The sequence below is a fragment of the Perca fluviatilis genome, chromosome 4 (genome assembly GCF_010015445.1).
Source record: "Perca fluviatilis chromosome 4, GENO_Pfluv_1.0, whole genome shotgun sequence".
Lineage (NCBI taxonomy): Eukaryota > Metazoa > Chordata > Actinopteri > Perciformes > Percidae > Perca > Perca fluviatilis.
In genome coordinates this window covers 10931492-10943876 of record NC_053115.1, presented here as the reverse complement: position 1 = coordinate 10943876, position 12385 = coordinate 10931492, and the positions used below count along the sequence as shown (strand labels likewise).

General features: G+C 41.2%; 1 protein-coding gene across 1 annotated transcript; it reads left to right on the top strand.

The window, feature by feature from the left end:
* The first annotated feature begins 237 nt into the window (after positions 1–237).
* fam219aa (family with sequence similarity 219 member Aa) lies at positions 238–11642 on the top strand. Its single transcript, XM_039798034.1, is given in 7 exon segments — positions 238–486; positions 6116–6212; positions 6923–7016; positions 7560–7640; positions 10845–10899; positions 11363–11448; positions 11450–11642. Coding segments are annotated over 7 exon segments (543 nt in total). The 5' UTR covers positions 238–426; the 3' UTR covers positions 11520–11642.
* Positions 11643–12385: the final 743 nt, after the last annotated feature.

Below are 12385 nucleotides of genomic sequence, written 5' to 3'. Positions count from 1 at the left end.
CTCAGGTTGTATCCTGTAAAAAATGGTTCACACTGTAGGAGGTAAAAGGGGTGGCTATATTTTCCTGAAATGACAAACAAATGTGCAATGACACACCAATAGAAAATGCAGTATTATATAAGTATATACTTCTACAACTCTTTCTATTAAATATTTTTAATGGACCATGAATGTACTTCTCTACGCATTTCAATATGATCTCCTCTGTGATTGGTCAGACTTGTCATGAATATTCAATAGACCCGGAAGTGGGGCGGTACTGCTGTTTTGCTGTCGAGTCACCTCTGTCAGGATGGAGGAAAACGAGCTGCTATCATGCTGAAAAACGAAGGATCCCGACAACCAAGCATCATCAACCGGGACAGTTAGGCATAAGTAACCGTTTATCTTGACTGCTGTATTGTTTTCTGTAACGCTTTTGCCAAAATGATGGAAGAAATCGACCGGTTCCAAGTACCTCCAGTCAACGGAGAGACACAGCCTTTGGTAAGAGAGGAAAGACAAAAACACATCGTATGCAAATCATTCTTTTGAACGCATACGGCAACATTTTAGTCTCGCTTGTGTGTTTATCGTGACAGCTGTGTGACATAATCTGCGTGTGAGAGCTAACCGATAGCAATCTACAGCTTTGGCACAAACTGGAGCTTTGGGATGGGTGTAGATTGATTTTCTATTTTATTTTTTATTTAATTTTTTTTGATGAAAGGATTGCGGCTATAACGTTTTATCTCTCTCCATAGAGTTGGCATATATAATACATATGAGAAAATTACAAAATTACAATCCTTCACTTTATTGTATCCTGGCAATTCAACTTATGCATTTGAATAAAATCATTATTATTATTTTTTTTAAATCCACGTCAGTATGCGCGTTTACATCAAAAGCTGACATTGCCCACTGGGTTTACATTTCGTCATTTGGTGACGTGTTATTTGGTTCGGGATGGTTGTGAGCCCAAATGATCGCGTGAACAGGAGCTCTGTCCACACCAATACTGCAGACTACAACCCTCGGGATGGTTAGCCCGAGCAGGCCCATAGTAAGAGAATCTCCCCTCCCATTGGTTGATTATATCACAGACTTGCCAGTAAAATTAGAATCGATATACCTCAAGAGTAGCCAGTCATGACAAATGTTTTCTGTACTTCATTCTCCGTCGCACTGTTTATAAGGGTATATATTTCTCTGTGTTTGAATGCCAGGATAATATAGGCCCAACTTGCACACTGGACAAGATCTGACATGATAAGTCATGGCCACCAATAACTTACTTGAACCACTTCTCTTATTCCCTGGATTTCATCTTAAGTTTAAGTTTTTATTTCAGCAATAGGCCTACAGCTTATTATCACCATAGATAGTTCTGATAAGCCAGCCTTATTCTCAACACTCAAACAGTCTAAACAGCTGTCCCTTTTTAAAAAAAAAAAGAGTTTTCCTTAGGGGTTTAGGGAAAAGCAGAGCCCCGAGTTCTACTGTTCATTATCATACCCATGATGCCCCAGCCGTCCTACCCGCGAGGCTAAACAACAGCAGAAATAACAGAAGAACAGACATTCTCCACTACAGAAAGTCTTCTTCTTCTTTCATATGCAGCAGCAATTGCCTCTCCTTATGAAGATTTAATCAGTCAGCTCTCGTGTTTCATCCAGTAAGACTTCCATGGAATAAAAACCAATATCAGAGAGATCCATGGATTGTGGCTACAGTGTGTCTCATGTCAGCTTATATCCTAACACTCGAATCGAATAGTTTATTCCTTATCACGTCATGTAATTATCATGCCAGAGTCAAACAAAAATGTGGGTCTCTTAAGTGAATACCTGCTATCTTTTGCAGTTTCAGCCTCTGAAGCAGTCCCTCACTTTACATGTAAACCATGACTGATTGTGTCTGGATCACAGTTGCAGTGGCACACACGGCTCTGCATGCTCTTAATGCTAATAACTTCATTGTGATTCCTAAACCGCATGAATACGCTTGGCACCTGCCTCTTTGTTGAGAATACATTTCACACAAATAAAACAGCTTTTTATAGATTTTTGATTTGAATCACTGAGTTATTGTCTACTATCAAAGCTGTTTCCAACTCCAGATTGTGAATGTTAACTTGCAAATCATTTTTAACCTACATGGTATTCCAATAACTACCCTTTTACAAACCATGTCCCATCATTAAGCACAAGGACATTTGAGAATGATTACTGTAGACTAAATCTAATTATGACAGATGCAACCCAGTTAACATCGTCATAAGGATAGCATTCGACTGTGTTAATGGTCACCTGATGTATCAGCCTACACTGCTATTGGCCAGTGGGAGGCTGTGATGTATAAGCCTTCCAATCGCTTGGTGTCTGTGCTGCGTCAGCAACCTTGTGGCTATTCATCATCAGCAACAGTAAAAGAGTCGTAGGACAGGGTGATGAAACTGATACACTAAGAGGTCATCTCATTTATATGTGTATGTGTGTACACATGTTTTTGTCAGTGTTGCCAAGTCCGCTTATTATAAGCCAATTTGGGCTTGTTTTTCTGTAAAGTCGCTTACAAATATTGGTAGTCGCGGGTCGCGTTTTTTTTGGCCTTGTTTCTAAAGTGTAGTTGCTTATTTGGGCTTGTTCCCAGCTCCATAGTAAGTTGTCAAGCAGATATGTAATTCAAACGTAGGAGTTTGTCTTGCCTGTTCCCTCTGTCCCTCCCCTTTCACCATACACACAGGACACAGCAGAGTTTTTTCCCACCCACATCCTGCTTCTAATTGGCTCTGACCCAGATGGCAAAGAGTACTAGCCAGTCAGAGGCAGAGCAGAGCGTTTTTTTTTTCTGTTGAAAACGTCAGTGAGCGATGAGAAAGATAACTGTGGTGTTATTCTTCATATATATGAGGCTAAAGTGTTTTAGACCAAGCCTCATCCTCACCTGTTCAAATGGTTTTGACTGGAATGGTTTATTTAAGTATTTTCTAACTCACTCATTTGTTTATCAGAGCAGGAGCCACTTTATTGCTGCGACCTAAAATTATCAATAATTTCTCCTGTTTCTGGGTTATAGTTATTTAAAAATGGGATCTTCTGCAGTCCCTGCAATAATAAATAAAGAATTTGTGAATTCAGGATGATATTTATTTGTGTGTGCAAATTTTAATTATCAGAAGTTTACTGTGTATATAATGTACTTGGTACATCAGTCTGTATTTTATATCCCATCAGTTTTCTAATGTTAAAGGTGGTTTAACTCCCTATTGTAGTCATTGTCCTGAATCTCAGGGGGGAGAAAAATAAATACACGGATTGTAAAACCGTGCACACAGTATTTATTTTTCTCTTCCCAGAATCTAGGGGGGGCTCCGTAGAAAAAGTCGCTTGTTTTGGGCTTGTTTTCACAGACCTGGTTGCTTATTTGTCTCGCGAGATCTGGCAACACTGGTTTTTGTGTGATTAAGTGCAGGTGTATGTGAATGCATGTTGAAGGTCAGGGCCACTACACCGGTTTGACTTTTAATAGCAAAATCAATGTGTCACCCCAAATGTCATAGGCCAGGTCTTAATCATTCGTCAACGACTGTCAGCACTCACAAATGGTTTTACTGGGAACTATTGGTTCTTAATGTATGTTTTTAATGGCCTATTTGGATTTGGCCCTCTTGAGCTAACTGTTGTGACTGCCTTTTCAGCAAAGTGGTGCACATAAGGACTTATTGAGGTCTGGGAACTTTTGGTAGCAATTTTTTTTAGGCCAAACTTTAGACTGATTTAGTGGAAGCTGTTCTATTTTAAGAGGAGTTTTAGCTTGTTTATTGTCGGCAACCCGCTAGTTGCTATCTTAGGCTTCTCATGTTCAAGAAGTGGCAGTGAATTCTGACACAGACAGCTTAATACGGAATCCCTTTTATTATTCACTGCCAGTTCTGCTGAAAATTTTCAAAGGGATTTTCTTGACTGACAGTATGACCCTACCTCATCACAGTATCTGTCCATGGTGGAAGGAAAGTGTGGAATAACAAGAATGAATAAAAAATCCTTTGGATAAGCCTAACGATCCAAGGGAAGGGCCTGTCACAGAACAGAAAGAGCTCATGTTTGTGCTTGTTACAGTGGGAAAGCCTCATCTGTGTGCTGTGCTTTGATTGCTCCGACTATTGTGCATACCGTAGTCACTGTTGCAGCTCTCATTAATTATTCTAGCTAAATGAACACCGCTTCATAGCCAGATGAGAATAAGACTATTGAATCTGTAGAAAGGGGTGTTTGGCCATATTGGGATAGCGGTTTTAAAAACAATCCTCAGCCTGTTATTCATCACTAGTTCTTCTTGTAGAGAAGTGTGGAAATGGAAGGATGTTACTTTTCTTTCACAATAATACATGGGTTGCTATGGTTGGCTACTGAGAAACATTTAAGATACAGTATTAGCTTTTTGCTCTGATGACAATGTAAGTGTTTGTTTAAAATTTTGGTTGCGCATTAACTTGACATTTCATGTATCTAAATGTGTTGTGCTTTGCTGTTTTTACCAGATTTTGTTGTTGGCAGCTTGTTTTAAATGTGTTACATGAATAAGCTTCTCACTGCCCCTGCTAAACACTCGTTATTTTTTTTGTATTTGTCTCATGGAATTGGCCTACATTCCTATAGTATGAAGTGGATTCAGGCATATCTAAGTCTAGACCTATTTATTTTGTAATCCCCCTGCTTTCTTTAACCCTCTGAGGACGAAATACGCATCGGCCCGTCCAAACATTGTTTGACAAAACTCCTACTCAAAAATCGACATTACAAAATTTCATTCATTTCAGACATTTATTTACTATTTTAATCATATATAAGACTTTGGTAAACTCATTTCAAGCACCGAAAACAATCCGTCCAACACATCACAAATTAAGGTTTGTTTTGAAAAGCAATTTAAGAAATTTCAAAAAGCCAACGTCAACATTTGAGCTTTACCGCCAAATTATCTCTTTACACATTGCTCTAGAAAAAAATGTGGGTGTCGCTATACGGAAAGCTGAGTTTGTTCTGAACATTTTGATATGAAACACATTGGGATTGGTTTTATTATACCTTTTAAAAAGGTAAATTAAAGAAGATATGTGCAGATGCCCTTAGACCTCAGAGGGTTAAAGACACTTTAGATTTTATCAATTAAAAAAAAATAACATTTTATGAAGTATAAACACACCTAGGCATGTTATGTGTCTTTTAGGTATCTAACACTTTAATTAAACATTCTATTTTATATTAGTAAAACATATTTATAAAAGTAGTATACTGTATGTCAGTAAAGCAGTGGCCTAAACCTTATATGAATTTTCAACTTTAACTGTAAAGTTCTTAGTTTCAACTGCAGTTATTTAGTTTAGCTTGGAGGATCATTTAGATATAGCAGCCATTTCTCTGGAGAGAATACGGAGTTGTTGAAAGCCAAATGCCGTAGTCCATGTGGCCTGTGGAGACCCTCAGAGTGCAACAAGGGGAGGCCTGTAGGATCAACATAATGTGGAGCTCTGTCAGCAGAGCAGGCCAAGCACTGCCCAGCTCCCCTCTCTCAATCTGGGGAAACCGTGGCTCCAACAGTAGCCCCCTCTCTTCTCCCACGGCCTTCTCCCCATGCCGTCACTGCTCACACATAAAAGAGACCGAGCCAGCGACATAGGCAAAACACCCAAGCCTATTGATGCTGCAAACCAGGCAGCTACAGTATAGTAGCACATAGAATTAGAATTGGGAAATCTTGCCAGGGCAATGGACACAAGCAGGTTCTAAAAAAAGAGCGGATTTTCTGGGCTATGTGGGCCTATGCTAGCCTGGTGTTAAATCAGTGGGTTGCCCTCGGTGATGAGTTGACCAGTACTGTTTTCAATTTTAGGTGCCCAAAGGAAGTATTACACAAGTTGATTTGAATTGTATAACTAGAAAACCGATTGGGTCCAAATGTAATCCCTGTCAGCTACTGAATTAGCAAACAATGCCGTCTCTGAAGAAACAGGACCCTAGGATATATTTCTGAAATATATGAGATTGTACTAAAATAAGTTAGTTGTAATGTTGTTATTTAGTCCTATCAAAGCTAACGTGCTCTGTACTGTGCCTTTTTATTTTTCTAGGACCCAGCAGCATCCTCCACCTCAGAGACCGACCCTGACACCAAGGGAGAGACTATGGCCATGAACTACAAGCCCTCACCACTGCAAGTCCAAATAGGTATCCCAACTGACACACTGCAAATCAATACGTGGCATGACTTCGCACTCTGTAATCAAGGTTTAACAGTAAGCAGTGGCAAATAATGCAAAGCCCTCGTAGAATGGAAAGGGTTAGGGTTAGAATTTTAACACTTTTGTGCATGAAATTTGCCATGTGGATCCCACAGTATGCAAATTCCATTCAGGTCAAAATAAACAGTTTATATCCAGTACCAAACGATATTTTACAGAGTATTGTATGTCAGTGAAATTGTATTCCCCAGCATTGCAATTTACTTCTGCTGTCAGAGGTGTCGGAACGTTTTTTTAAGCTGCCTCTGTTGTTGTTCCGCCGCAACACTGTCAAAGCCTTTGTCACACTCAGGATTTCTCATTTGTATTTAGTCCAAAGGGCTCTGTTCCAAAAAAGTTATCTGAATAGTATTGTTTCCTGAAACTCACCAGTCAATAGCTCCAAAATAATTGGTTTTGTCAAAGGATTACATCCTCTAAAACATATTTAAATTGAATTAAAGGTCCTGCCTGTGCTGGCTATATAGGCTGTAAACTGTATAGCAGTTGTATAACAGGTAAGATGACTAAAAACCAGTTTAACATATTTGATTATCGTTATTAACAAACAAAATCATATAAATCTACAGCTGATGGTCATGAAGTTGACATGTATTGATGTATTTACTGATGACCTCACATCCTGTGGTTGCCCAGAGAAACAGAGGGACCTTGCCAGGAAGGGATCAGTGAAGAATGGCACTGTGGGAAGTCCTGTCAACCAACAACCCAAGAAGAATGCCAGGACAAGGTAACAGCTTCAAATGCCTACTTGTTTCCTGTGATGGTGACCAACTTGACATCAAATGGCACACTTATTCACAACAAAGCTTTTTAGAGAAGGGGATGTTTTCGTGGGTGTGATAAAAAGAGGCAGTGCACTGAGCATAAACCGAGTATAACCAACAGCACTGACAACTGGATCATCTGTCTGTCTAATCCCACTCCCTGGTGGATTAGTGGAAATATTAGAAAGGTTACCGACTGGTCTGCCCTCCAAGTCTCAGAGGGGAAAAGATAATCTGGAAACGCCTGCAGTCTGAAGGCTACAGATTAGCCCCAATTTTTGTGTCTTTGTGGCCTATAAGAAGACCGGCAATTATCTTGTTTCTGTGTTACATGATTTGAAATGTTTGGAAGTATTTTTGTGGGTGTTTCAGTAACAATGCATTGCACTGCTTGGGGAAAAAATGTAAAAGACTTTTGTTGATTGTTGAATGCTTTTTCAAGTTTTGTCTTCTGTCTTCTGCGTGTCGTCTTTGTGTTCCGTCTCGTTTTCTGTGCCCATCTTCAGGTTGGTGGTGCCAAACAAAGGCTACTCCTCTTTAGACCAGAACCCAGATGAGAAGCCCCTGGTAGCACTGGACACTGACAGGTATGTACATTATTTAGTATAAGTTTTATAATACTAAAATATGACACGGTTAGAAGAACAAACTTTTCAGGCCGACCTAAAAGGAGAAAAAAATGGGATATTTGCTAACTTGTAGTTTTATAGGTCTCACTCTGTCATAATGGTACATTAATCCATAGAGCAACTTGAGAGAGTTCTTAACAGACGGGATCCTAAAAAGGGGGCAAAGCCTCTCCCAGGGCGCCGGATTAGAGGATAGCGGGGTGAGGATTTGGACAGGGAAAAGCGGCTCAGAGGGAGCGCTCGCTTGCACCCTGTAACAGCAGGTCTGCATTTGACACAAATGAGGCCCACCCTTTGTGCCCTCCATATGTTGCTACACTAGGGAAACTCTTGTGTGAAATGAGCACTCTGGAAGCCAACCAGGCTTACATCATGTACTGCATCGTACACACCCTCTGACAGGCTTTCTGAGTCACAGTCACACAGGACACCCGTTTGTTTATTGTCCACATTTTAGATTCACGTGCAGAGACTTCGCACAATGTCGCTCTGTTCTATTTGTTTACAGTGTACGAAAGGCAGATTACTCATTTGAAAAAAGCCGCATTAGCATGATATTACTACTCCTTATATCACATTTCATAAACTTAAAACAAAAAGTAAGGACATTTGTGTTTGATAGATTATTTTTCTGTGGTAACAATGCTTTTTGGCAATAAATCTTATAGCGTTGGAAAGCCTGTTTAGTTCCCTTTCAAATGGTGCCCCATTTGTAAGGAACATGCATTTGTGGGAGGAGCAGCAGCGCTGAGTATGTGGGTTGCGCCCATGAAAAATTTGCCAAATCTTCTCTGCCAATGCCAAACAGCTTATTCTGCCATTGACTCGTTTGGTGTTTGGTGGATTGGATGATTGAACTTTGAAGAAATAAGACATATTGGCAATTTAACAATGTATTCAGGAGCCTCAGTAGCGTGTGGAAGAACCATACACAGCCACAACAGCCTGGCACCTCCTCCTCATGCTGGTCACCAGCCTGGTCACACACTGCTGTGGGATGGCATCCCATTCTTCAACCAGCATTTGTTGCAAGTCAGCCATCGTGGTTGTGTTGGTCACTCTGGCACGAACAGCACGCCCAAGCTGATCCCACAAGTGTTTAATGAGGTTGAGGTCAGGACTGCTGGCAGGCCATTCCATCAGGCACCTGATTGTCAGCACCTGGGGGTACCAGAAGCTCAAAACAAGAGACAAAAGCAACAGCAAAGAAAAGCTGTTTGGCATTGTCGAGACGATTTGGCAAATTTTTCATGGGCGCAACCCACATACTGAGCTGTGCTGCTCATCCCACAAATGCATGCTCCTTACAAATGGGGCACCATTTGAAAGGGAACTAAACAGGCTTTCCAACGGTATAAGATTTATTGCCAAAAAGCATTGTTACCACAGAGAAATAATCCACCAAACACAAATTTCCTTACTTTTTGTTTTAAGTTTATAAGGAAGGTTGACCTGTATGTTGTTGAACATGTGCTACAGTATTTTAAAGGGACATGGCATACATTGGGCCCTATCTTGCTCTCAGCGCAATTGCCTTTGTAAACCGACGCATGTATCATTCCTATTTTGCAACCCACGCACAGCGGACTTTTCCCTCCACAGACGCACGTCGGTAAATTAGGGAATGTATTTGCTCTCCCGGGGGCGGTTCAGCAAAAAGAGGAGGCGTGTTCCGGCGCAAACGTTACGTGGTGCTATTTTGCAGTTTCAGAAAACAATTCCGTCACTGACCAGGAAAAACCTGGTCTAAAGTCAGTGGCGCTAGTCTAAAGTCAGTAGCGCGTTCTTCAGATGCTATTTTAGGGGCGCATTCTTGGCCATAATGTAGCGTGTGCACAACGCGCATACACTTCTCTCATCTACACGGACGCAGCAGTTCCCATTTTTGCAAACCATACATAATTACAAAGGAAAATATTACTGAAAATGCGCTTCAGGTGTTTGGATAGATCAGGAGGCATTTTACAGTACAGTCCTCAAAAAGTCGCAGCATTCTTTGTGGATTGTTGTGTTTTACACATTTCCATGAATCATGGATGTGTTTATGACATAAATGAGGAAATATTAGAGGACTTAAGGAGACGTGATGTTGAACTACGGCGGGATTGGACACTTGAGGGTCCGGGAGTGACAATGCGCGATGCGCTCCTGGTGGAGCGGGTGGACGGAGATGGAGTTGGGGGAGGAGGAAGGGGCACAACAGGTGCAGGTGGTGCGTTTGGAGGCCCGTGCTCCATGGCTGCAGCAATCCTCTCCAGACTTGAGGAGACGCGCCCGAGAGGCCGCAGCAACATCGCCGCCTGGCCAAGACGGGCATTTATTACTTTGCCGCATCCCGGACAGCTCCCGCTGGCGTGCGCCAGGCAAATCCACCGTCATAATAGCAATCCGCCATGGAACAAGCGCGCCTGCTCTTAAAGGGAATGTGAGATGACGCTCTGATTGGTTATTTTCACGTTACGCCCAAACCACACCTAGCTACTTCAGACCAACCCATTTTAGATTTGCGTCGGGCGCAAGACTCATTTATCCCGCCAGTATATTAGCAACAGCGCCCGAGATCAGCCCACAAAGCTACTTGCGTTTTGCGTTTCATACTTGCGTTTCAGATCGTTAAAATAGGGCCCATTGTTTTAATGTATAAGAAAATAAATAACCCTGATGATGTCACCAGGGTTATTTAGAGACTAAATAGAGACTAAAATACAGAAAGTCTGCATTAAAAACTGGGACCAGAGAGTTTGAAAGACTTGGAATTTATAGAGTGTGGTTTAGACCTACTCTATCTGTAAAGTGTCTCGAGATAACTCTGTTATGATTTGATACTATAAATAAAATTGAATTGAATTGAATTACCAGACAGGAAGGGTAGAACAAAAGAGCTTACAGAATTGCATTATGGGAAATGCAGGATCCAGCATTTTGTAGGCTTGCTTGACCCATACTTGGACTAAAAGTTAGGATATCTCACCCTCTGCTACTTCAATTTTAAACCGTTCTTTAAAAATCTGACTGAGTCAACCAGCAATATTAAATTGCTAGACTACCCCTTTAAACTTCAAAATTTAAAATTCAGATGTCATTTTCCTATTTTTCACTATTATTTGCACCCTCGTCATTTGAGACGCTTGTGTCTAACTGCTGCTGTCTCCTGTCTTTCAGTGATGATGACTTCGACATGTCCAGATACTCCTCATCAGGATACTCCTCAGCCGAGGTGAGATGTCTGAGGGACCAGGTATCTATACACGCATTATACTGTTTCACAGCATCATTTGCTGAATCCACAAACATCACCACCTGATCGCCCACTTCCATTGTCACACCCCTCACACCAGGTATATGTGCACCCATTGGAGAAAATGTATTCTGGTTCCTCCAAGGATTCCTATTCCTCTGTAATTATTTCTCCATAATTCTCATCCAAATTCCTGTTCATTTCTTCCTCTTAGAGTAGAATAATTTGTGTTTGTTTGTGCTAACCCCACTGCCAACAATGACCTGCCTGCTGTATGTAAAAATTAATTAATTTGGACCCACCATGTTTTGGAATCTATAATGAGATTTTGTAGAACTTTTAGAAACTAATTTAACTAACAAGGTCGTTCCTAGCTCAAGGATTTGTCAAAATTGTCACGAAGCTCTGCTGATGCCGTGTCTCGTCTCTTTTGCCCCCGCAGCAGATCAACCAGGACCTGAACATCCAGCTCCTGAAGGATGGGTACCGGCTCGATGAGATCCCGGATGACGAGGACCTGGATCTGATCCCCCAAAGCAGTCAACCCCACCTGCATGTGCTGCCAGGCTGCTCCCTCCACAGCCTGTCAAATTCAGTAGCAAACCCCGCCCCCCCCCACCCCCCCAAAAAAAACAACAACAAAAAACAACAACAACTACTGACCAGAGTGGCAGCAAAGAGGAAAAACTATCAACTGGCAGTGGCACAAAGGGAAATTAAGAAATGGAGACAGGTCAAGTCTTGAGAAAAGAGTCAATATGTACAGTATCTGTGCACGTTCCTCCTATGGTAGGATGTGTGCATCTTACTTGATTGATGGCAGAAACATTACCTCTAAGGAAAACCTGTTACTTTTGCTTCTTCTTCGTTTGACTTCCATTTCATGCTTGGGGATATTTTGGTTTACAAGGACCATGAGGGATTGTGCGACATTGTGGAAGAACGCAAACGAAATCGGTTGATTTGAAATGACTACATGAACTGGTGACAAGGTGACATTGCTGTGACAGTGCGTCATCCATTGAATCTACTTCTTCAACTCGTGTGTCATTGACGGTCAGATTCGATAGACAAGAAGAGATTGGGAGTTTTGTAGTGGCCATTTTTTTTTTGTTCTCTCAGCCAGTACCATTACCATTTCTTTCAGCCAGTCTGCTTTGTCCTTCAGTGTATATACAGTATGTGTCAAACATGAAAATGACCTGTGTGTGTCTAAATATGTCCACGAAAGTAGTGCTAAACCATCAAGCTGCTGACGAAACACTAATGCTTACACTCACTACACTAGAAGTTATTCCAGTTTTCTTTTTCAAGTTTGTCTGTTATAGTACACCATGGCTGTACTGCTTTATTATTTCAAATTCATTTAAAAGAAGCTGAAAACAAATAGTTTTGCATGTTGCCTGTTAACTCCGTGTCCAAATGACCCGCTTGTGCAGATGATTAATCAGTTTTTATTGAAATC